A 26,824-nucleotide genomic window follows, 5' to 3' on the forward strand; every position below is an offset into this window, starting at 1 on the left:
GTCCCTCCTCGGCACTGCTCTCCTATCCTCTCCCCCTCCCCTGTCACCCAGTCTTCCTCTCCTTGTCTCCCCCACCTCCGTCTCTACCTATAATATAGCTTCCTTACCTGCTGTCTTCCTTTTCTCTATCTCTGTCTACTACCCGCTATTCTTCGTTCGTCTAATAAGTGTTGCAACTCGTGATGCCAAGAAAGACGGCCAAACCATCACCATCACCACCACCACCATTAATTCATCCAATCCTTACCGAAACACTCTCTCTCTCTCTCTCTCTCTCTCTCTCTCTCTCTCTCTCTCTCTCTCTCTCTCTCTCTCTCTCTCTCATGTTACAGACACCTGGCTTGGTGTGGTTGGTATTCTTGAGTAAGGGAGATAGAAATGAAAATACATGTTTAGAATGTAATTATTAAAATATATTTACACTATATATCACAACATGTGGAATGTACATACAACGAGGTGATATAAACAAGATTGGTGATATTTGGTTCTGATCCATGACTAGTAGTGGCAGCGGCCGCGCGGCCCCTGCGTCGATACCCATCATCGTCGTCATCAGCAATCATCTTCTCATTAATAAAATATATAGTTTTGAAAGAAAAAATAATAATAAACTTATGACAGTGTATAAGAAGAAACTGTGTGTCCATCTCTAAGCTTTGTGTTATGTATGTAAAGAAAAGAAAATTGGAAGAACACTCACGCACACACAAACATTGGTACATTCCAATTTTTGATCTGGAGTTAGCTGGCGCTTCTAACACCACAGTGAAAAGACACAAAAGATAAGAGTGAAGAGTGTTGGAGTGTGTGTGTGAATACTTGGACATGCGTAAAGCTTCGTATTTGTATTCCTGTTGAAAAATGCACCACACTGGACTCGGGAAATGTTCCTGTTGATTCGTGTTGTTTGGGACACACGAAGGTGAGGTGCGGCGGTGGGTCACGCTGGCCTCCGTCAGGTGAGTTTCCGCGAGATGCTTCCGTACAGCCGGAAGTTGCAGATCACCTGACGGCAATGTCGCTGTCATGTCCTCTACACATAACTCTCCTGCCGTGAGGAGTAGATAAGAAAGGAGTCCAGCAGCCGCGGCTCCACCAGCTCCGCCGCGTCCACGCCACGCAGCCCATCAGATCCCAGCGAGGATGACATCTTACGCAGCGCCGCCTGCAGGAGACACACAACACTGTTAGGTTATCCTAAAACAGATTCACATGAATGTTGAAGTGAAGTACATGTGGTAAACATTAAGTACACAATTTAGCATCCACCACAAGGGACGCCCTCGCGTTGTAAGGCGCCATCAGCGGACAGTTAAAACCGTATTTATGACAAGCCCGACTCAGGGTGTGTAGCGGTCAGGGCCACCCCTCAAGATCACGGCGTCCCAACGCCATCACACGCCACGCCAGGAACTCACCAGGCAAGCGACGAGGACGGCGTCGCTGTGGTTCCTCTCGCTCTCGTCCTTGCAGAGGCGCACCAGCCGCTTGGCGCCGCCCTGCTCGGCCACCTGTCGTGCCACCGACGCCTCGCGACACAGCCTGCAGAAGGAACACATGAGACTGTGTGTGTGTGTGTGTGTGTGTGTGTGTGTGTGTGTGTGTGTGTGTGTGTGTGTGTGTGTGTGTGTATACTTGCTTAAACCTTTCTCAGTTTCATAAAACAGTCATTCCGAGAGATTCCTTACCTGGAGAGAGCGATGGCCGACTTCTGCTGGACTCGCTCTGCCGTGGCCACCTCTGGCAGGCGGTGGGTTGGGGCAGGACGGGTGTTGAGGAGCCCCAGCAGCACTGCCACTCCCCCACTCTCCACCACCTCTTCTGCCGCCTCCCTCGACCCCGCCAAGTTGGCCAACACCGTCGCGATCTAAATGGCAAAGGAAAGAAGGAAACATAAATCAGAATTTCGTCGTGCGTGATCTTGAAATATTCCATGTTTGGAAGGAGAAACTTGTTAACGTTGGTGAGGTGTTGTTAATGTGTGCAGTCGTGAGTTGGATGGTGAACTGACCTGGTCTTTGGTGAAGATGGAGATGTTGGGATTGTCTTGTGCGGTTCGAAGGAGGACGGAGGCGGTGCCGGCTGCCATCATGGCCTCCACGCACCCTCCGTCGAGGAAGGTCAGATTGGCCAACGCCGCAGCGGCCAGCAGGAAAATTTCAGCCGAGCGCGTCCACTTGGCCAGTTCTGTTTGTATGATTTAACATTGGTAAAATGGAACCAACTCAAAGAATGTGTTGCTGGGCGAGCATGGGAAGAATAAAGGTGGAAATTGCCACCACTGCTGCCATTCACCCGCCCAAGTCATTAAAAAGAAAATCGGTTGAGAAAATAGCTCTAAGAAAAACATGTTTATGTGTTGTCGTTGCAAATTAATACAGAGGCATGATATTGCCTTTTTTTCATTAAACAACACTTTTGTTTTTATCCACTGTCAAATGACAGTGGAGACGCTTACCAGTTAAGCTGTTAATTCTCATCTCACGGACTGCCCCGTGTTTAGGCACAAAATAAGGAAGTATAATTTCACACCATGAGAGAGAAAATCTTGATTTTCTTAAAGCAGACTTGCTGTATTCAAGATTTTTTGTGGTTGCAGTTGATGAAAACTTATCATGTCTTTTTCTACAAGCCCATTATTATCCATTGTCACCTGACATGCCTTCACTATATGTACTGACCCCTCACATATTTCGTTACAAGAAAAGGAATTCAAGAAACTTACCAGTGAGGGCGGCGACGATAGGTGTGAGGTGGGTGTGGAGAGCAGTGAGGCGATGGGTATTCTCCACCCAGGGTGACGTGATCTGTGCCAGCACGCCGGCGGCCTCACTTCGCTCCTCCTCAGTGCACTCAGCGTCACACAGCACTTCCGCCACTACCTCCACTCCACCTGCCTGAAGTCACAAAAACAGAAATAATAATCACCTGGACAAAGACGGCAAATGGAAACAGCCAATTCATGACCTAACGTTGCATTCCAAGTGTGTGGTGTTCGTACCTTCTCCAATTCGACAATGCCCTCGACCACGCAGCACACTGTAGCCAGGGCTCGCAGCGCCGCAACCCGCACGTGGTGAAGCCGCGGCTCTAAACAGACGCCGAGCAGTCCCCGCACACCACCGAGGCGCGCGATGAGGCGACATATGTGCCCTCCGTCCACACCCAGCGCCGTGAGGTGGGATACAGAGGACCTCACTTCATCCACCCGAGTTTCCTCCAACATTCGCACCACCTCCTGCCAAAGATAAGCCATCGTGTTACTTACTCTGCCGTGTCACGAGTGACAAGTATGAATGGAAATGAAGCCAGACAGTAACGGTGACCTTTTTTGAAAGACGCACCTTGATTTCGCGGCTCAGCATAAGGTCGACCAGCTTGGTGAAGGCGTGGCCCAGCGCCGTCACCACCTGCACCACCTGACGGGTCGTGTCGCGGTCCAGGTCGTCATTGTCGTTGTTACAAACCTCCATCAGTCGCTGACAGATTTGCCGGATCACTTTACTCTGGCGACTCAGCGATGACTGCCGGAGAGAAGGACGGTTTGTTGTGATTACCCTGCTGCTGCTGCTGCTGCTGATACCGCCGCCGACAAACCACCACGGGCACCACCACCACAATAATAACAGATCATCCAGCCTACCACCACCACCACTCACCTGGGGCTGCAGGTCGGGGTCTGCGGCCGCCCACTGGGTGGTGTAGTCCCTCAGGAAGGTGTTGATGTGCTCCACAAGAGACTCAGCCAGCGGCGGCACCTGCGTCAGCTCCAGCCACTCCAGGCGCCTGTCAGCAGAAGGAGGGAGCGTTCCTTACAAACACCACTCTGTCACACCAACACAGCACTGCACTGTCACACCAACACACCAGATGACCATCACACCAACACACAAGCAAACAGTCACACAAACACACCAGCACAGCACTGCACTGTCACACCAACACACTAGATTACTATCACACCAACACACAAGCAAACAGTGACACCAGCACAGCAGTACACTGTCACACCAACACACCGACACACAGAGGTGACTCACTGGCACAGTCTGGCGAACTCGGTGGAGACTTCGTGGGCGCGGCGCTGGATGGCCCTGACGGCGTGGCGAGCCGTGGGTGGCGTCTGGAGGGGCAGTCCACTGTGGTCTCCAGGTAGCGACTTGGACTGCAAAGTGTTCATGCACTCCGCCTCGTACAGGGTGCGTAATTCCTTCAGCCAGTGACTCACAGATCCATTCCTGAAGGGAGATGAGAAAAACATTGAAATTAAACTCTTTAGTCTCAAGGATACACACACACACACACACACACACACACACACACACACACACACACACACACACACACACACACACGACACACACACACACACACACACACACACACACACACACGAATTAGTGAAAAATTCCATCTTTAATTTTTTCTCCTGCCTGTGTTCAAGCCTCAGGAGACCTCAGTCAGTTATATTCTTAGCGGTGGTCTGCATATTTATCACCGGCGTCTCGTCTTTCCTCTGGTACGTTTTGATCTCAGCGGTGCGTTGCGGACTCCCGGAGGTAACCATCAAGCGCGGCGTATACAAAGTGATAGCATTAGATATCTGGGGTTCAAATCGACACCACTTTGATCCCCTGCTGAGCCATAAACCTACAGCACAAGGGAACAAAAAGGAGGAACCAAATACACCACATCTTTTGCCCCTTCCATTTTTTTTTTTTTTTAAGCTACTCCGTCCCGTGTAGACGAAAGGATAATAACAGCAAATTCTCATCCCCACCCACCGCTCCCTCCATAGAGATAAACCGCCTTCATACTTTTCACATAGCCAAAAAAAAAAAAGGACGTTAAAAGAACGAAAATATAGTACGTCGGAGAAAATATCATATGAAGAGCAAAAACAAAAACAAAAAAATAATTCTCTGACTGAAATAAGGAATGTGTTTTGGAGCCTCAGGCAGTGTTGAGGCGACCTTGTTTCCACTCATTTAGTAGCCATGGGTGTGTTATTAGGCCAATTACTAAATGAGAGGGATATGTGTGTGTGTTGTCCCTCCCTCCACGTGTGTGTGTGTGTGTGTGTGTGTGTGTGTGTGTGTGTGTGTGTGTGTGTGTGTGTGTGTGTGTTTCTGGAGCAACCTTGAATCTCTCTCTCTCTCTCTCTCTCTCTCTCTCTCTCTCTCTCTCTCTCTCTCTCTCTCTCTCTCTCTCTCTCTCGGTAATAGCAACAGCAACAATTGTGTGGCTGTGCTTGCATCATTAGGACTCTGCTCATGCAAAAGATGTATTTTTTTTTTACCTTGATTCTGAAGGATGCTACTCAACCTTGCTTGTTTTTGTGTGTCTGGGAAGTGTGTAATAATATTTTCCCACTTTGCATTTAACTCCTTGATTGCTGTGGTCTCTACTCGTTAATATTCGAAGCTCTGTAGTGGGTGTTCGAATGGAGATAGATAAAGATAGAGAGAAAAATGTTAAGTGTATCTTTTCTGAAGTGTATCTTAGTGACTCTAGTACAAAAATATTTGAAAAAGAAGGTAGGTCTTATACTTCCTTAGGTAAATAAATATATAAGTGAACGTAGTAAACACAAAAAAGTGTCAAAAAGATGTGTTTATCAATGAATGGGTTAAACTTTTCACTCAAATCTTCAGGTAACATTTTGATCTCTGTGACTAATTCCATATTTTTGGATTTTGCATATAAACTTCAAGAGCTACTAAAATATTGCCAATATATATACGCTTCTATACGTGCGTTTATCTGAGTGTTGCGTGTAGGGCGGGAAGCTAAACACTCATTATATTTATCCTGTTTACGACGCCGCTACTGTGCAATATTTTTTTTCTCCCCTCCATGGTTGCATTATGCCAGTCTATTTATGTTTGTCTGGCGCCCACACCCACACCCACAGAACCTAAGTGACCCGCCCACTCCTGTTTTCTCCTTTCCTCCTCTTCCTTCTCGTCTTTCTCCTTTGCTTCATTTTCTTTTTTCTATGCATTGCTTTCAGTGCTATTCTTCCTCTTCTTGGCTCTATCTATTCCATTCTGAGATGATAAACGCACGCACACACACACACACACACACACACACGCACACGCACACACACACACACTTTTCACCCACTATACCTTCTTTCAACACCCTAAGAAACTCCTAAACACCTTCTTTCAACTCCTAAATACCTTCTTTCAACACCTTTCTCTTTATGTCTTTCTCTCTATCACCACTGCCACTACTACTTCTCCTTTCCCTCCCCCATTTACATCTTCCCATAGCCCTCAGCATCACATCAGCCCTTTGCCACTTACCCTCCCGATAGTTCTCACCCTTTATCCTTTCTTCCTCTTTATATCCTGCAAGAAGCGGCAAGGATACGGACTCCACGTTAAGGGTTGACGGGGGCAAAAGGCGGGAGGTATAGAGGTGGGTTTGCTCAGCCGTGTGAGTGATGGCAGGCTTCCCTCTGCATTTGCATGGGAGAGTGTGTCGGCAATGTGGGTAGTAAGAGGCTGCAGGACTGACTTACGAGAGAGGGAGAGGGAGAGGGAGATAGGGGACGAGACGGAGGAGGTCGTGTGAGGCAGGAACGACAGCCGGCAAGGGAGAGAGGATGATAGGTTGGGTGTTGATGGACGTGGCAGCAGTGTAGTGATAGGAGTGGTAGAAGTCGTTGTAGTAGTAGTAGTAGTAGTAGTAGTAGTAGTAGTAGTAGTAGTAGTAGAAGTAGTAGTAGTAGAAATAGTAGTAAAGGAATGAGTGGTAATAGTCTCCTAATAAAAAAAAACTATTGGTTTTGGGTTGTGTATGTGTAGTAGTAGTAGTAGTAGTAGTAGTAGTAGTAGTAGTAGTAGTGATAGTAGTAGTAGCAGTAGTAATAATAGTTATAGTAGCTGCTGCAGAAGTAACAACGAATAATGAAAGGCAAGGTTGTAATGAGAAAGATAGGAAGGACGAGGAAAAGGAAAAACACAACAGGAGGAAAAGAAGTAGGATGCGGAGAAAAACAAGTCAGAAAAGAAGCAGATTTTGTACCAGAGGGATGATGATGATGGTGATGATGACGTTGGGGATGATGATGATGGCTTTATAGCAGCGACGGATGATGAGGGTGTGAGAAAGTACCAGGAAAAGCTATCATTACTGCCCTCCCTTTTGCCCTTCCTCCTCCACATCTTCCTCTCCTCCCATAGCCAAGAACTGGGACGCCAAGGTCACTGGAAGCAGCCTGGCGTTCCCTCAGTTCCCCGTCACTCTTTTCACCTTCAGGAGTCGCCCAAGGGGGTTCCATTTTAGGAAGTTAAGTATAAATGTTGAGTTTGTGACCGCACTGTAATTTGGGGAACATTGGAACTTTCTTCTTTCTTATTTGTGCTGTGAGTGGTTCTGTGGGTGGTGGTGGTGGTGGTGGTGGTGGTGGTGGTGAAGTAAAGGAATAGTTGTAATGGATGTTTATATATAGTTTTAGTTATGTGAGGGTTTTCTGGGGATGTGTGAGAGAGGAAAAGTCGTCATTGATTTTTCAGTGTTTTTGAAAGTATGAGGAAATTTGGAAAAAGGTTATAGAAATTTTGTTAATGAATTTTAGGAAAGAAAAATATAAGGGAACATTTACACACACACACACACACACACACACACACACGGGCTAATGACAAGGTACGCACACACGATTAGAGTAGAAACTGCTAAGCCTCGCGTCAAAGTCGAAAACCATATCAGCGAGTGACTAGAAAGCAGACCTACTTACCTTCACTACTATGCTCAGCCTCGCCTGCCACACTGCAAGCCCCGGCAACTTTTTATTCGATGACAATTAAACTCAGATGACAAGCCGCGAGGAGGGACAGAGAGGGAAAAAATTATATACGGAACTAAATGTACAAATAAACGATGGCATTTTACAACTGCTCTCCATCCTCAATCCTCCGTCCTTTCCGACCCTCGCCCGCCTCGGTTTCCTCGTAAATACTGCCTCAATTAATAGCCAGACGCCAGTGGTCGGGGGAAAAAAAATAGAGATAAAGATGACTGCCACGCTAGGTACAAACTGACGCCTCTCCTTAAGGTTGAATCATGAATCTAAATCAATTATTTTCGCTATGAATCTGATAGTGTGACTTTTTATGACTTTCCTTCTCATTTTTTTTTATTCTCTTCCCTTCTTCCTCTCTTCTATCTGACTTGTGTGACTCTCTTCTCTATTTTCTTCCTTTTCCTCTTTTCTTCTCCCTCTCCTTGTTTATTTGGTTTCTTATTTCCTTCTTTGTTTCCTCTTCTTCCTCTTTTATCACATCACTTTCCTCTTCCCCTACTATCCTCACAAATTACCCTTTTTTTCCTCATTGCTACTCATTCTCCTCCCATTCCCATCTTCCCTTTCCCAATGTCATCTTTCCGTCCCATTTCTCCTCCTCCTACTCTATAAATGTGACTGGTCCTTTTCGTCTCTCCTCTTCTCTCGTCTCCTTTCTCGTCAGTCCTTCATTAAAGCCTTGTCTCCCTTCTTCAATAAAGCCACTTATCTCTCATCTTTCCCTCGAATTCTGTCACCGACTTCCTCTTAAAAAATAACGATGATTTTCAGTCCGGAAGGTGGCAGTGGTCTCTCTCTCTCTCTCTCTCTCTCTCTCTCTCTCTCTCTCTCTCTCTCTCTCTCTCTCTCTCTCTCTCTCTCTCTCTCTCTCTCTCTCTCTCTCTCTCTCTCTTCTTCCATTTCTTCTTGTACCTCCTCTTCTCCTATCTTCATCCTGACACTCTCTCTCTCTCTCTTTTTTATCAGCCCTGCTACTCCAGCCCACTCCATCCTCCCTCTCCTTTTCTTACCGCTGGTGGTGGTACTCCCCTTGTTGCTCCTGTTGCTGGCTCGGGTATTCAGATTCTCCACTTAAGCGTAACTAAATCTTCGTATTTGCGTGTCAGGCCGCACCCTGTTATCCTACGCGGGGTCTTAAGTCGTCTGGTACCATAATGACTCCTCGCCATAGTGTATTTCCATTTTTGATGTACTGAGGTTAATTTTTTTCACTCATTTCTTTTTATCCCACAGGCCAAACCTAATAAATACTAAGAGAGTTAATGTACTGGCCATGAAGGAGGAGGAAGAGAAGTCAGGTGGATAGATGGATAGAGGCTGTGGCAGGAAAGGAGTGGAGGTATTGATGAGGAAGGGAAGGGAGGGACGGAGGGACATACCAGAAAGGGGAGGCGGTATTTTAAGTGGATTGTGGCGGGGTTGTGGTGGGGAAGCTTTTGGGGAGGCCTGTATACAGCAGTGGAGGACGAGGGGGAAGCGACTCCGGTGATGGAAGGGAGTTTACTGGGAGAGAAATAGAAAGGGATGCGCTCTATATGTGGTGTAGAGAGAGAATGACAGAGAGAGAGAGAGGGAGGGAGAGGGGGGGTGAACTGCCTTTAATCTATTCAGTTTATGGTTTGCAGATGGATGAGTCGCGGTCTAGAAAAGGTTGCATCTGTAATCAAATTAATCAGTCATGTTGCCTACGATGAGGCGGAAGTCGTAAAACAGAGAGAGAGAGAGAGAGAGAGAGAGAGAGATTATATCAATTCAATCATGTTCTCCCTCAAACTTCCCTGACAGCACCAAACTCATAAACTTCAGCGTCTCTCTCTCTCTCTCTCTCTCTCTCTCTCTCTCTCCTCGAGGTTCTCTGAGACATCTTGGCGAGATCTAAAAAAATATCCCAGGAACAGACACTGATATTCCGAGGAACGAGAAGCAACTTGTGGGTATCGTGGAGCATTCTGGGTAGCAATAGACCTCGAGACAGGTATCCAGGTATCCATTTTCCTCTTCTCCTTTTATTACCTCTCCTACTACTTCTCCTTTCTTACTCTCATCCTCCTCCTTTTCCTCCTCCCTTCTCTTCCTCGTTTTCCTTATGCCCTTAGAATTTCATCAACAGAGAGGGAGTGGGCTCAACACTTTTCAATTAGTGGAGCCGCTCGCATTCCACAGCCGCCCAGGAAATAGTGATGGCACTTTCCTTCTCGTAGTCACGCCTCGGGGCACTTACTTCTGTCCTTCCAAACGGCGGTAGGTGCGTGTCGACAGTGGGCGGTGGTGGACGGGGGGAGTGCAAGTGGGCGCAGGTGGGTAGTTCGGTAGTGACTCAGGGCTTTAATGGTGATTCTGGTGGATGAGTGAGTGGGTTGACAGATGGTGAAGTGGATGGATGAGTGGGTTTGTGGGTCGCTGTGATATGTGGACGAGGTGGAGGCAGAGGGGGGAGGGCATGTAGTGAGGTAAATAGCCAAGTGGTCAGGTATTCTGATGAGTGACAGGTGAATAGGAGGAGAGACTGATGGATGTCACTTAGAGAGAGAGAGAGAGAGAGAGAGAGAGAGAGAGAGAGAGAGAGAGAGAGAGAGAATATATAAACAGATACCACTACAGGAGAGTTCAAAGGTCGGCCATCTCTCATAAGGGATCGAGGCTGAGGTAGTGCGGAGGTCTAGAGGTCGGTGTGAAGGTGATGCGCGGCCTTGAGTGAGAGGCAGAGGCCGGGGGCGAGGATGTGTAGGCCTGAGGGAGTGGAGGACGGACGGCTGGCGAAGCAGGAAGCGAGAAATTGCGACAGAAAAGACCGATACACAAAAACTCCAACACATACTCTACCAAACTGAATCAAAACCAGAACAGAAGATGTTGAGGAGTGTTAGAGAAGAGGAAAATTAAGAACAGAGGGTTATATAGGAATAGAAAGCAAGACTAAGCAAGGCTAGTTGTGAAATTAACACCACCACCACCTCAACCACCACCACTTCCGACCCTGATCACTACCCTCACGCAGAAGGTGTCGACGTGCTCACTGGGTCACGTCGGGCACTGTGTATAGAGGTAAGCCACGGCGCCTAGATGAAGACGATCCTGGAGAAAGTGAAGGCGTTGGGGGGGTCAGGGATCCGCGGCAGGGCACCGAACCGGAACGCCCTCTTGGGTAAACACGTCTTATAAAACATTGGTCATGGCTTAATGGACGCTTTCACCTGCCTGGCTTGTCATCTGAGGCTCAAGGCTTTGCTGTAGTGAGTAGCCGCTGTGCCTCCCGTCGTCGCTACGCTACTGACTGATTCATTGCCTGACTGACTGATTGACTGACTGAGCCACGTAATACACACACACACACACACACACACACACACACACACACACACACACACACACACACACACACACACACACACACACACACACACACACGTGCGATGATAAAAAAAATAGCATGTGTGTGTGTGTGTGTGTGTGTGTGTGTGTGTGTGTGTGTGTGTGTGTGTGTGTGTGACCATCTCAGTACCTAGAAATAATTGGTTTGACTCCTTAGATGTACTGGAAGTGTAATCGGACTCACTGGGTTTAATTTCTCTCTCTCTCTCTCTCTCTCTCTCTCTCTCTCTCTCTCTCTCTCTCTCTCTCTCTCTCTCTCTCTCTCTCTCTCTCTACACCTTTGGCTTTGTCATTAACTAATTACTGCATTTTTTCCTCATCGCTTGGCTCACATCCAGCCCTGACTCCTCTCCTTCCTCGTCCCCTTTCCCTCCTCTCCCTTCCTTCCCTCCCCGTTCTTCTTCGTGACCTGAAGCCGCTGGGAATCCAAGGGTCAAGGCCACACGTTCAATCCCCCCAGTCACCCCAAAGCTCCTCTCCACCAGCTCCTTCAGTTCATCTTCTTCGCTGCTTCTCCTCGCCTCCGGACACGATCACCTGATAGTGGTAGCAACAGGATGACTTGGAAGTGGCTGGGGGAACTGTAGTGTTGGTGAGGAGAGCCGAGAGAGAGCACAGGAGAGAGGCAGAGAGAGAGAGGTGATGGGTTAAGGTCTGGATAATTATGGTGGCTGTGGTCTTAATGATTGTATGTACTGTGGCTCCTGGAACTCGATTGGTTGTGTGGTTAATGGCAGGAATGTGGTGATTATAGCCTGATTGTACGTCCACACTAGACTGCCTGGCCTGTAGGTGAGGAGTGACTGCTGGATTGGTGGACTGGTGCATGGATTGGTGCATTCCGAGGCCGAATAACTGGTAAATGAACATCGGTGTTTGTGGGTGAAGTTGTGAGAGGTAAGGATGGTTTGTTAGGTGAGGGTGGGAGACAAGAGGCAGCCCCAGGGGAAGGAGCTACTGGTGAGGGATGGTGGTTACTGTTGATAGAGGGCGGGGTTTACTGATTGCGAGTGTTCTGCTTGTCTCTATTTTTTTTTTCTCTCTCTCTGTTGAATGTGTGTGTGTTGCTGGATTTATGATCGTTATTTCTTTACTTGTACATTTCTTTTTCTGGTTGAGATTGTTTGTAAATACGACTTACTTGAGAATTTAACATTGGTGAAAAATTACTCATTCCTTAAGGCTACTAACTGCTACGTTTGATGAATCACAAGTTTAGTGAAGAACATCAAACGTTTACTCTTTCCAAGATTTAGTGTTGAGCCAAGACTACGGAAACGGATACAACCAAAGGCGAGGCACGGCGGCGTAGGCATGATATCTGATTCAGCTCCATTCAGGCTGCGGGGGAGCAAGAGGCACCGCGGCGAAAGAGATGGACAGGCGGCTTTATTCACGTCTTCCAGTTTTCCTTTCTGAATCTTTGCTAAACGTTCCGGAGAGTAGCGTTGTGCAGCAGCTGATTGGCTTTTGTTTGCCTGCCCGGGGCTATCCAGGCAGTGCGCTCGAGTCAACAGGAGGAGTAGTAGGAGGAGGAGGAGGAGGAGGAGGAATCGCCCCTGGCCAGTGATAGGACGCCCAAAGTTCACTGCACCACCTCATTCCTTCCTTCCCTCCCACGCCCACGCTACACCGCGCCACCGACCGCAGACCAGAGTGGGCGTAGTACTGGTCGTGCTGTTAGAGGGTGGCTGAGTGTGGTGATGATGGTGGGTAATAGTGGTGGGCTATTTGTTGTTGTGGTTGCGTGTACCTCTGATGATAGTGGTAGGGGTGGTGGTTATGAGGTTGCAGAGGAGGGAGATCAGGTAAGGGTCGTCCTTCTTCCTCTCTGCTCCTCTCCCTTTGCCTCCCCTCTCCCCCTTTGCGTCTCCCTTCCCAGCTTGGCCAGGTAGGGAGACTCATTATAAACCAGAGCAAACAGCACCTTAGTTGGTGTCCATTGTTGTTGTTACAATGGAACACCAGGATGGACCCGCGGCAAGGGAGGAGGCGAGGAGGAGGAGGAAGAGGAGGAGGAGGAGGAGAAGGAAGAGAAGGAGGAGGAGGAGGAGGAGGAGGAGGAGGAGGACGAGGAGGGAGGGAGGGAGGGAAGAAAAGGGCAATTTAGATACCATAGATAAAGGAGCAAAGGACGAGTGAGTGAATGCCCAGGAAATAAGAAAAAAAGTGTTTGGGAAAATAAGAAAAACTATTCAATCGCTTACACTGATGCAAAGGAAATTAAATGTAGTCCTGCAAAAAAAAAAAAAAAAAAAAATCGTGTTTCATTGTTCGCAGTCTTTTTTTTCCCATGTCATCCTGCCACATTCAAATCACGTGTCACATTTGTAACTCCCTGAGATGTTACTATGTTAAAAACGCATATAATGTTCGCTGTGGATTATGTTTGAATGAGTCTTCCATTTTCACTTTCATCTTTTCTATCATACCTCTCGGTCTCTTGAACACCCTCAGTCACTCTCATAGTTCCTTCTCGCTCACCGTAGCTATGCATTGAGAGGCATTTGAGGTGTACTTGAGTTCTATCACATCGCTAGTCACTCTGCATAGCGCATAGTTAAACTTCCTAACGTGTCGTGCTTGTGTGAACCCGGATGAGCTGAAACACGTAATCCGTTCTGCGTGTGTAGAAAAACTGCATAAGAATGAAGTATAGAATCTTTAAGTATTATTCTTCAATAAATGACTTTCACACTTTAATGATAATGAGAGTACAAGGTAGTAAAAAGGTGCGATCTGATGTATTTGCCCTTCAGTGTAACAATCTCCATTAATGATTTAAGATGAAGTCATTCTTTTTAGCTGCTCAGAATATTGCGACAAGGTTTGAATTATTTATTTGCCTTCATAACCAGAAATGTATCCGTGATCTTTTTTCTCTTTCTTGGAGTAACCTCAATAATTATCGAATATGAACCATTTCTAGTTAGTTGGTTGGCTCGGCATATTATCCTCGAACATTTAATCTAATTTATTGTTGTTAAGCACGAGGACATGTTCTTTAAATGTTAACCTTCAGTAACATGACACGTTTTCATATTCATTCTGCTTACTATTATGTGATTTTATACAGTTTCAGAAACTTATGTGGGGATTGAAATAGTAAAAACTCTGGCTATTATTAACCTTCTGACCTCCATAGACCCTTGCTAATGTCAATAAAATGGTTTAATCATATCCAAAAATTATGGTAAAAATGCATCCCAGTACTTGAAATGATTAAGTATATTAGCATTATACGAATTGTTGTATCTGAACTTTCAAATCACGCATGGCTGTAGTGAAACCAATGCCAACAATCAAGGTGAAGGACTGGCAGCGTGTATTATCAGTGAGGAACGTGAACGAAATATTGTACCGGAGTTTCAAGTAATACGCAGCTTACATTGAAATAAAAAGTTAGAATTCAGAGCGAGGAGCAGCTGGCGTGTGTATCAAAAGATGAAAGACGTGAACGAAATAATGTATCTGAGCTTTAAATTCCCCGTTGCAGTGACGTTAACAGTAACAAAGGTGCTATTGTGAGTATGAATAATGAATCAAATATTATGCTTGAATTCTGAATTATACATTACTATACGAAAATCAGTGTTAACCCCTTCAATACTGGGACATATTTTTCCTTTGAGATTTGTGTACGATTAGAACATTGTATTGACATTAGGAAGGCTCTATGGAGGGCAGAAGATTAGTGGCCACAGTCTTCACTATTTTAATACCCTATATATGTTACTGAAATTGTATGAAATCACCAAATAATAAGCAGAATGAATATGGAAACGCGTGATGGTATTCAAGGGGTTAACAATCAAACTCAAGAAGTGTCAACGTGTGTACAAGCAGAAGAGGAACGTGAGATGACTGACGAGAGAAGAGAGAGACCATTAGATTTATTCTTCTATATAAGTAGCGTAATAAACATAGCTAACATGAATTCAGCGGAAAGGCTTCACTAATACACTACTGCTTGACGTGGCTGCATAATTACGTCACACATTCCTGCTACGACCATCAACATTCCTGGGACGTCACAGGACTCTCGCATCATTTCGGGAATCATCAGAGTCTTCGATCATATGCATTTTTTCTTCCTTTCCCGCATTCGTAAATAATCATAAACATGGACGACGCATGCATCAGACCAACAATTACTACCTTGACCCTCTCGGCATACTTCTACGCATGCCATCAAATATTCTCGTTAGTCTCAATAATTTAAGTTTGGCCCGAAGTCTGGAAGCACCTCGCCTTTCTTTCCCCTTAAGGATTAATGAAAAAACAGTAACCTCAAACAAGACCAACACGTATTATTATCATTACTATTATCATTATCATCCTTACATGCTTACTTTTCCTTCCTGTGACCTTCAAGTCGAGGATCACAATATTTTTTTCCCTTTTCCCATGCTAATAAAAAAAATCATTAGCATGTATAAGACCTGCAATCTTCATTATTATTCTGCACTTCTCTCGTACGTTTTTCCTTCCCGTGACCTTCAGGTGAGACACGAGTGAGTGAGGGCAGTAGTCAAGCCTGTGATAATAACTAGGCAAGGGAAGGATGAAAATGAAAGGATGGAAATGAGAAGGCGTGCTTTATACAAGAACTGCCATAAGTAACTCTCGATTGATTCTTGTACCTTCCTTTGTTTTCTTACTGTACTATCGACTTGTGTAGATTGATAAGATGTGAGTAAATAAACAAGTGAATAGACGTGCGGGAAGGGCGAAATAAACAAGATACAGAGATGAAACAATAATGAATACATGCAAACTTTAATTTCCGCATCGTGACGCAGCGTTTATTTAGTCTCGTACGTACGTAACTCCTCCTCTTCCTCCTCCTTCCAAGCGGGGAGGAAAAAAACATGGTACAAAAAGAAAAGAAAAAACACTGACACACACTCCATTCTTTCCCCGTCAAGTTTGTTTATAGATTCATGCTCTACCTTATTAAGTGTGTGTGTGTGTGTGTGTGTGTGTGTTTGTGAGTGTGTGTGTGTGTGTGTGGATCATCTATTTTAGTTAACGATTCAACAAGTGATTTTGCACACTCATCTTTCACGTCCAACACGCTCCACCAGGGGATTATTTAACGCTCTCCGACTCTCGACAAGGAAAACTTTATAACATATGTGCAGCTCAACACCTTAACGTCTTGTCATGATGCGCTAAGTGAGGATCTTGAGGGCGCAGTGTCGCTTCGTATTGCAATTTATGGATTATTAAGTATTATTCCCTTTTAGAAGAAACGTCCCACCAAATACTGATACAAATATCCAGGTGACTGTATATGAATATTAGTATCTCCCGAAAAGGTGTTGATCAGAGCGCTAGAAATAGTATTAGTGACAGTAATCGTTTCTTCATTCAAAAAAGTATTCGTTTTAATATCAAAGAAAAATATATCGGAAAAAGTGTCCCAGGAAACCGTAGAAAATAAACTGCATATGATTTAACGGTGTTCTTCAAATTCTTATAGAGTGAAGTAAAATAACGCGTCTATAGAAAAGGAAATATATCTCAAAGAAAGCAATTACATACTAAGAAACTAGAATCTTCTCAATATTACCTGAAAAAGAAACTAAAAGCAACTTTTTTTTTTCACTCCACAGGGATGAAATAAGGAAGAAAATAAATAAATAGAACATAACAGTTTAATAATCCACTGTATAAAGAAAAAAAAAGTATACCACGAACCTTTTACTCATTACAATAAACAAGTCATAAACGATGCAAATAGATAAGTAACAATAGATTCATAACCTGCTGTGCTTGAAATAAATGTATGGTGCCAATGTTCTAACTGCTCACAACAAAGCATCCTCTCCTGAGAATATTTTAGTGTCCAATTAAGCTGTTATCCCGGCAGTCTCGGGGCGTCCCGTTAAGGTCTGGACACTTGTAATTTCTATTCGATACGGCCCCTGACGCTCCCAATCATACCACGACTGGCCATACATAGGGCGGCCGAGGAGTTGCTGCAGAGAGTTCGCCACTACATAACTCTCCTCTTCAACGGGCCAATTCTAGCGGCAACACAGTGTTAAAGCTCACCAACATTAAGGATGAAAGTTCACGAAGAGAAAGCTGCGGTGGTGAGCTTTAGAGGAATCGAGACGGACCTCTGGTAATTATGGATTGGTTTCGCATCATCGGCGGCCATCGTGCCAAGCCGTGAAATTATGGAAAAAAAAAGTCTTTATGGTCAATTATTTCGGTAAATATTCTCGACTTGTCATCCTCCGTTGAGTGCGGGTCGCTGCCTGTGGTGCGGAAAGGCTTGGGGCAAAGCAAGGCCTCGGGGCATCGCGCCGCCACGAGTACTACACGATGGGGGGCGGGGGATGTTTGATAGCACGGACACGCCTTACGCATCCACGCATTTCCAGGTAATAGCGGCGCCGATAGTTGAAGAGGAAGGAGCAGTAGTAATAACAGTTTATTGACTTGAATAGCAGCTGTAATAGCAGTTTATTGACAGATGCAGTAGTAGGAACAAGAGTTTATTGTCTTACTATACATCTACAAATTCCAAAGAAGTATTAAAGGAATTAACTTTTTTGCATGTATAATCAGCATTTAAAGAACTTATCTCCGTCAGTACTGGGACACATTTTTACCATGAGTTTTGAGTACGATTCAAGTGATTTTGTTTACATTAGGAAGGGTCTATAGAGGTCAGAGGATTACTGGCCAGAGTTTTCACTATTTTAATACACACATAATTTTTTGAAGCTGTATAAAATCATCAAATAGTAAGAAGAATGAATATAAAAACGTGTCAAGGTATTGAAGGGGTTAATGTAGAACACCAGCTTTATGCTACATACATTCATACTCTCATTTGATGAATGGATTTATAGATACGAGTACTTACAATCATACATTCATTCATACATTCACTCAAATATACACACATACATACATAAGTCATACACACAAATAGTTATGCAATACTTTTGTGTAAATGAGTGTCAGTCAAAATGAAAGTAGTAAGAGAAAGGCAGACAGATGGTCATTCATGCGTCTGTCTGTCTGTCTGTCTGTCTCTCAGTCTCTCTCTTGAGTGATTTAATATAATTACAGTTGTAACCTTCACAAGACCACAACTCATCCATTTACAAAACCATAAGCTGAATATATTACACATGTTCTCTCTCTCTCTCTCTCTCTCTCTCTCTCTCTCTCTCTCTCTCTCTCTCTCTCTCTCTCTCTCTCTCTCTCTCTCTCTCTCTCTCTCTCTATGACAACTTTTCTCATTTCCTGAATCACAAACAGCAATTCAAGTGTCGCACGTTTTCCTCTTTTCCTTCGTGTTCTGGCTTGCTGACGCGTTGCCTCCTCCTTAGTGGAGAGCCCTGTGCACGACCCTTCAGGTGACGGGGCGGGGCAGCGGGACGGGTTTAGTTTAGGTCATACGGGAGGAAAAAAAGTAGAGTAATGATTGATAATGTCACTGAACCTTGTAAAATGGTGAAGTTGTTTATGTTTAGCATGAAAAACGTGTCATTTCTCATGCCAAACTAAAGTGATCGCTTCATTTTGTGGTCCAGGTGCTGTTAGGTCAGGTGAGGTTAGTTCATTCATCTTCTATCAGTTTTGTAGTTCAGGTGAGTTTTTCATAGCTAAGGTTAAGTTATGTTATATTAGGTTAATTAAGTCATTCGCATTATTTCGTGCTTTAAATGGGGTTAGCTTAGATTAGCTTTGGTTAGGTAAGATTAGGTCAACTCCAGATGGGGGGTTAGTTTAAGATAGGTTAAGTTAAATTAGATTAACTAGTTATTTCATCCTCTAGGTGGGCTAGATTATAGGTTAGGTTAAGATTGGGTAACTACTTGTTAAGTGCTCGCCAAGTGAGGTCAACGTAGGTTAAGTTCGGTTAAGTTAGGTAAGTCACCTCTTAATTACGTGCTCTAGGTGGGAGTCAAACGCATTGCAGTTCACAGAGACAACACGATGAGCGAGACAAGTGTGTGTTTATGAGCCTACTACGCACATCCTTCTTCCTTTCCCCTACATCCTCCCTGCATGTCTCTTCCGTCACCACCACCACACACGCACACCCACCCAACCACTAGCCATCCACACACACACACGCACGCACACACGACATCCCGACGACACACGCGAGAAACAGAGGCCCGCGGTTGTGCAGCGAAGAGGACGCATTGTTTCCCATTGTTCATCGTAATCCGTCATTTAGGAGCTCGTTAAGGCGCCAGAAGGGAACACTTAACCTCACCAGTGCGGAAAATTAACTCGGGCCGCGACAATACGTAAAAGGCAATGGTGACTGCAAGGTGACTCGAGGACCGCCGATGTACGCAACTTCCGCATTAGTGAGAGAGAGAGAGAGAGAGAGAGAGAGAGAGAGAGAGAGAGAGAGAGAGAGAGAGAGAGAGAGAGAGAGAGAGAGAGAGAGAGAGAGAGAGAGAGAGAGAGAGAGAGAGAGACTAATAGACACGCTTAAATGTCTTAAACGTACTAATACAACTTACTTAAGAATTATCGATTAGGCAAACGTTATCACTGCAAAATAAAACAGAAAGATTCACGAGTTGGCTTTAAGTATGGAGTCCGCAAATTTACGAGTCAGTTCAGGGGAAACAAAAAATGTAGCACTTATTTCATCCAACTTCCTATATATGTATTTTTTCCTTTCATGTAATCGACTTCATAACCTCACTAATAAAACCAACGCGGTCTTGGATGCATTAACACACCCAATTGTGGCCCCGGGAACGCCTGGCGGGGGCTGCGTGTCTGGCTAGCCGGAGGACTCGCCCTTAGGAGGAACACTGCACTTCTTAACCACGCCCCCTCCACCGCCCGGCGACCTCACCACTTCCCCTGCAGCTCAGAGTCCCGGGAAAAGTACCCCTCCCTTTCTCAATGCCCCCTTCCTCCCCTTACCCATTTCCTTACCTAGTTTCTCAACCTCCACTGCATCTTCATGCCCATTAGCGACCCTCTGTGCCTCTCCCATTCTTCCATTCCTGTCTCCATGGTATTCTGCTTCTCTTCCCTCACCCCTTCCTTTTCTCCCTCCCACCACTCCTCTCCCTCCTGTCCCCGCTGTGTGCCCCGTCTCCTGCTCCGCCCTTCGTGATGAAAGGGTGAGAGCGTGCGCCCTTCCTGCTTTTGTCACGAGGCGCACCCCGGGAATCATTCTGGAGTAGGAGAAGGAGGAGGAGAAAGAGGAGGAGAAGTTATAGTTTACCAGGTCACGTTTAGTTTATAAGTGGACAGTGTGTGTGTGTGTGTGTGTGTATTTATAATGTCACTGAACTTTCTATAATGGTGGTGTTATTTATGTTTAGCATGAAAAGTGTCATTTCTCATGTGAAACTAAAGTTATCGCTTCATTTTGTGGTTCAGGTTCTGTTCGGTCAGGGAAGGTTAGTTCATTCAGCTCCTATAAATTTTGTAGTTCAGTTGAGTTTGTGTGTGTGTGTGTGTGTGTGTGTGTGTGTGTGTGTGTGTGTGTGTGTGTGTGTGTGTGTGTGTGTGTGTGTGTGTGCGCCGGAGTACGATCACCTAAATGAGGCGAAATAGGAATGAATGGTAAAAAGACATTTTAATGCGTCATATGTTTTTTCTCTCTCTTCCCTCTATCTATCTCCATCTCTATCTTCATCTCTTTGTCGTTGTTTTCTTCTCATACTAAACATTTATTTCCCTCTTCACCTTAAGTCTTCCTCGATTCATCTATTCGTTTCTGCTTCTCTTACTTCTGTTCCCTTCCGTTGTGGCTTTGATGTATTTTTTCCTTGCTAACAACAGTTTTCACGAGTATTTGTCTTCGTTAAACACCTCAGCTTGAGATGACCGCGGCCCGTTTCCTCAGCGCTGACCCGAGGCTACTCACACGACAAAGAGAATGTGTTTAATTAACTGCATCTCACTTTCCATTTCCTTATTATTCCGAGACGTGGCTCATGAAGGGTTGACTCGCTCACTTGTTTTCTTTTTGGCGCCAGTTGTGTGAAGGGAGTGGCCGAGGAAGGAAGCACCCGAGGAGGTCAAAAGGTCAAGTTGTCGGCGGTGTTTTGGGTGAGTGATACTTTTGTTTTATTCTACGTATCGTTGTGACACGGAGTCGATGGAAATGTGAGGGGATGTTTTTGCTACGATTGTAAAGGTGAGGAGGGTGAAGAGAAGTAGAGAGAAAAAAAATATCTTAGAGGGTGAATAGAGTATATAGGTGACAGAAAAGGCATGGATTTAGTGAAGGTACGAAGATTACACTTATTTTATCACCAGTTGTAAGGGATAAGACCGGGAAAAGGCAAGGAAGAGGAGAGTAGGAAAAGGAGAAGAGAAGGTCAGGGAAGATCCACATTGTATATTAGGTCCACAAATCATCCTGACATTCGTATATGGAGTCAATGCAAATACCAAGGCAATTCCTATTCTATCAACTACTGTAAGGCACGAGGAGGAGGAGGAGGAAGAGAAGGAAGAGGATGAAGAGGAGTGAGGCAGGTCAGGGCAGGTCAGTAGGGTATATGAAGGGTCAGAATACACAAGGTCACCCTCTCATTTCGATATGCAACACCTGACCACCCGGAATCGCACCACCTCGTCCTTCCATCCCCCAGCAACACACACACACACACACACACACACACACACACACACACACACACACACACACACACACACACACACACACACACACACACACACTCATGTATATTGTCATGGTAAAGATCCTATTTGCATTCAGAAGACGCATGTTGCTGTTTACGTGGCCATCACTGTTTTGTTGTGTTTGAGCTATCCTCTCTCGACGTTGCTATTCTCTGCGACCTGCATGGGGTTTGCTCTGCGTGTGTGTGGAGGGAGGGGGCGAGTTGACAAAGACAGGCAGAGGCACCAGTGAGTTAGCCCAGTATGTGTGTATACTTCCATAGTAGTTACATTTGAATAAGGGAAGGACTGGCGAAGGTAAGACCGGGAGTTGACAGCGTAGAGAGACGTGGTAGGAAGGGAGGGGAAGGATGGAGGTGAGGGTTTGAAGGAGGAAGGATTCAGGGATGGGTGATGGAGAGGAGGATGTTTGTGTGCTGCTACAATGAGAAAAAAGAAGAGAGAAGGGAGGGAGAAGAGAGGGAGATGAGGAGAGGTATGATTATTAAGAAAGGGAAGAGAAGGATGGAGGGAAGGATTGGAAGTGAAGGAAAGGAGGATGTTTGTTGTTGTTCTTGTCTTCTCGAGGTCATCATCATCTTTCTTTTTCCTTTTGTCGTCCTGCACTGCGCTAATATAAGTGATTCCGCTGCAGCATTTTTCTTCCTTTTATTCTCTTGCTTGCAGTGTTTTTTCAGTATGTGTTTTCTTACTTCGGACAGTTTAATCTCTCTCTCTCTCTCTCTCTCTCTCTCTCTCTCTCTCTCTCTCTCTCTCTCTCTCTCTCTCTCTCTCTCTCTCTCTCTCTCTCTCTCTCTCTCTCTCTCTCTCTCTCTCTCTCTCTCTCTCTCTCTCTCTCTCTCTCTCTCTCTCTCTCTCTCTCTCTCTCCTCTCTCTCTCTCTCTCTCTCTCTCTCTCTCTCTCTCTCTCTCTCTGCCCCTCAGTGTGCTGGTGACCTCGGGACCGCCGAACACCAGTAACCCAGAGATGATGCTCATGTTTGCAGTCTCGGTCTCGGTACGCCGATTTCACCTCCTCCTCTCCCTCCACGTCCCCTCACCCTGCCCACCCTTCCCACCTCCCCTCCCTTCTTTCCTTCGGCGTGTCAATGTTTGCAGAGGTCCGTTCACCCCTCCCCGCAAGGTCATGGGAGCCGCGATCGCCTTCGAAGTCTCATAACTCAACAGGTTATGCCGCGTCTCCTCGTCTGCCGCCTGTCCGCCATGGCTTCGCGTCTTCAGTGATCCTATCGCCGCCAAGTGAAGGGGAAATAATGCAGCGTGGCCTTAGGCGGCGTGAAAAGTTTTAATACTATAGCCTCGTCTGGTCCACAGCCTAACTTGGCCAGCCTATAATGGAGACGACTTCGCCTCCACGTAAACAGGCCAAACCGGACCTAATCGTTCGTGATCTAAGCTGCCCTACAGAACGCTGGCGTATAGGCTGCACCTAGTAACCCGGAGCCACGGCGGAGCCACGATAGAGTTTGTTTTTATATGTTTTATTCTATACAACTTTTTTCAAACTTCAAGTACGCAGAGAAAATTAAGTTATATTCCCAAACCACGACTTCATTCAGTAAGGAAATCCAAGGTTTTCTCACGTACAGACTTACACACACACAAGAAATAAAAAGTGGCGCTGGTTAACCTTGAAATCATTTTACATTTTCTTGCATTTTCTCAAAACGTCACAAATCGTGTTTATATGCAATTTTTTCCCTCTCTATTCTCCTGTTAACTTACGCGTTCAGGGCTGGATTTATGGCAGTGTTTGGGGAGTGCCTGGTGGCGGCTGGCCTCACGACAAGACGCTGTTTATCCTCATCGTCAAAATAACCTTCAGGCGCCTTTGAATGCAGCCACGTCCTGGGTGGTGTTTGCGCTCTCCACACACCCACACACAAAAAGTACAGCCCTGAATCCCAAAAGCAGTGCCTTGTTTTCTTTTTCAGTCGTTAATGTTTATCCACGGAGCAGCGCAGGACGCCTTCTCCCACGGACTGCGGTAATTACAAGACGTGCGGGGCCCAGTTTTCTTTCGTTCAGCGGGTTAGTGTGCGAGTTCGTGCTGAGGTCTTGACGGAAACTCTTGGGTACAGACAATCCACAGCCTGACTGACTGAATGCCTATCTCTTTACGTATATTTTACCACCCTTACGGTACGATATGGTAAATGTACAAGGTGTGCTGGGCAAGTATTTCTTAATATATAACCGGCGAGTGTATGTCATGCTGGAATTTGAAGTACTCGCAAAATTCGATGCCTGACAATATTCCAATCTGTCTTGTTCATCTTCACCTACTCTTTTACACACTCTTCGCTCGTCAGAACTGTTTCTCAAAGGCAACAGAGATGATTGGTTAGATTGTCATTGCTGTTTTCTTGCGGATGATGTCATGCAGGAAATCATCCTTGGTAGAATTTTCAAGGAAGTCTCTTTTGTAACTGAAATTTACATAGAGGCGTTCCTTAGTCTTTACCCTTAAGATGCATTCCCCGCTACTGCTCTGGAAAGGTTCAAACACATTGCTAGCAGATTATAGCAAGTCTCACGTCCCCTTTACAGTTCAGCGGCGCTTCAAGACACTCAGAGAACATCGTATAACCTTTACACCAACACCACTTTATACATTCACGGTGTCAGATTCATACTCAGCTTTCATGTACAACTAAGAATGGCAGCGCGGAACGTCCCAGTTGCCTGCAGCTGATAAAGCATAGTCACAGCCCCTTGAGCCGCAGACTGGTGCACAGGAGAGAGTTGAGTAAGGCGATCGTGTGACATGAGTTCAATGCGTGTATCTGAGACAAGCTGAGGAGTGACTGCTTGACGAGACACACGTGAAAGAAAAGTTACCTCGCCACTGGACCACATTCGTAACTTTGTGTGTGTGTGTGTGTGTGTGTGTGTGTGTGTGTGTGTGTGTGTGTGTGTGTGTGTGTGTGTGTGTGTGTGAGTGAGCAGTGAGGTGATATATTTGACCTTGAAGATTAATTAAGCGGACTCCAAAAGCGACGACCGTAACTCTCAGTCATTTATCGCCGAACATGAACGTGGGATGATATTATAGTGTTCGCGCTTACACACACACACACACACACACACACACACACACACACACACACACACACACACACACACACACACACACACACACACACACACACACACACACACACACACACACACACACACACACACACACACACGTGACCCCAATGCTAAGGATGTGCACTGGGTGGGAAGGTGTTGGAAAAACTGAGGGTGAGGTTGTTAAGGGCGGTGTGCCCTCTCAACATAGATTGGCACGGGGTTGGTGGTGGTGGTGGTGGTGGTAGGGGGGAGTGTCCGTGCGCGGGCAGCGTGACGAGGATGGCCTGCTTGAGGAAAGGATTAGGCTGAGACACCTGATGTAGCGTGACGCTGATGGGGGTTGGCTAACGGCACCCAGCACCGACACCACGCTGCATCACTGGGCTGCACGACGCGGCGTCCACCATAACAGCCTCACGCACGCCTCCAATGCACTTGGCTCGCTGCGTGACGGCTAAGCGGCTCTTGAGGAAATATTGCTCACCAGTTTTTGCATGATTTGTAATCACAACTCATTCTTTTCTTCCGACATTTTATATTGTAATACACACACACACACACACACACACACACACACACACACACACACACACACACACACACACACACACACACACACACACACACACACACACACAGTCAACACTCACCTCATCTCCTGCGCTACGGCCGTGGGATGTATCCTAATTTTGCGAGCGACGTGTGGCCGCGGGGCATCGCCGGCTACCCGCCAGGCTGGCACGGGATCGTCCAGGGCATCCAGTGAGGCAGCCCCGCCCACCCTCCCGCTAACCCTGCCGTGACTTTGGATGGACAGTTCACAGTTGGTTGTGCCTTTCGAGACGCCGCACGAGGTTTCTCCAGACGATGCCACCACCTGCTGCTGCTGCTGCTGCTGCTGCTGCTGCTGCATGTCAGCCGCTGACCATCGACGTCTTGCCTTCAGCGGTGCCGGCCGACGGTTATCGCTTCTTTGGTCGTTTTGCAGCTTGTCGCTACTGACGCTGCGTCGATGCGCGTTTCTTCTTGTAGATGCTGTACTGGAAGTAATGGTGCTGCGTTTCCTAATAGCACCGGTGTGTCTCGCCACGGTCTCAAGGAGACTTTTGTGCTCGAGCTCCTCCGAAAGTTCTTCATGGCCTGTGGAGGTGTCGCTGGATGGGCTGGGCTGGCTGCTGGCTGGGCTGTCCAGGAAAGAGCTGCGGTTACTTGGACTACTGGCCTCTGAATTCGTGGTTTGTTCTGATCTCTCCGCTGGACTGACTTTCTTGCCGCTGAAAAGATTCGTTTCCTCTACGCTGTCCCTGAAGTACACGCGGCTGATGTGTTTGATGTTGGGAGGCGTGATTGGAGACCCGTCACTGTCCGTGTGAGCGTTGGTTGACTCACCAGAGTCTGAATAACCTGAGTCTTGTGAGCGATGGGAGGGAGAGCCTCTTAGGGAGCCTCGGAAAGACCCTTCGGGGGACACCTCTCCCTCCCCTGCCTCCTCTCCAGAACTGCACACTTCTTCCAAGATGGGCGCCTCGCAGGTCTCGCTCCTATCCTTTCCGGATTTGTAGGAGCTCCTGTACGCAGGACTCAACTTGAGCACAGCGCTGGCTCTCGTGGGTGTGGTTCTGAAAGTGGCTACGCTTCTGGCAGTATCCCTGAGGGTGGGGGCACTTCTGGAGGCGTGAAGGCTCCGAGAGAAGTGCTGCCTCTGAGGTGGGCGTAGTTTTGGCATCATGAGTCTCCACGCTAGTGGGGATGCAGGGGGGACTGAAGCTGAGATCCTTACGTACCGTCTTGCCGCCATCGCTGACCTCATCGGCCTGCGAGGCATAGAACACCTTGGATCTGCTGCGCTTGAAGGGCGTCCCCACTCGCGCCTCTCTCTCGGGGCGGGCGA

At 46.4% G+C, this 26,824-nt stretch overlaps 2 protein-coding genes across 2 annotated transcripts in view; one reads left to right on the forward strand and one right to left on the reverse strand.

Annotated features, from left to right (window-relative positions):
* Positions 1-26,824, forward strand: part of LOC123516021 — a 44,155-nt gene that overhangs the window by 708 nt on the left and 16,623 nt on the right. Inside the window, exon 2 of the mRNA XM_045275020.1 lies at positions 21,184-21,256. Coding sequence (XP_045130955.1) covers positions 21,184-21,256 — 73 coding nt within the window. The remainder of the gene's footprint in view (positions 1-21,183; positions 21,257-26,824) is intronic.
* LOC123516018 (protein inscuteable homolog) lies at positions 392-26,718 on the reverse strand. The gene is made up of 10 exons (XM_045275018.1): positions 25,584-26,718; positions 4,044-4,241; positions 3,663-3,789; positions 3,348-3,527; positions 3,005-3,241; positions 2,729-2,900; positions 2,015-2,190; positions 1,692-1,870; positions 1,422-1,545; positions 392-1,168 (listed from the first exon to the last, which is right to left on the reverse strand). The coding sequence occupies exons 1-10, from the start codon at positions 26,660-26,662 to the stop codon at positions 1,037-1,039; spliced, it is 2,604 nt and encodes an 867-aa protein (XP_045130953.1). The 5' UTR covers positions 26,663-26,718; the 3' UTR covers positions 392-1,036.

The sequence above is a fragment of the Portunus trituberculatus genome, chromosome 40, assembly GCF_017591435.1.
Source record: "Portunus trituberculatus isolate SZX2019 chromosome 40, ASM1759143v1, whole genome shotgun sequence".
NCBI classification, from domain to species: Eukaryota; Metazoa; Arthropoda; class Malacostraca; order Decapoda; family Portunidae; genus Portunus; species Portunus trituberculatus.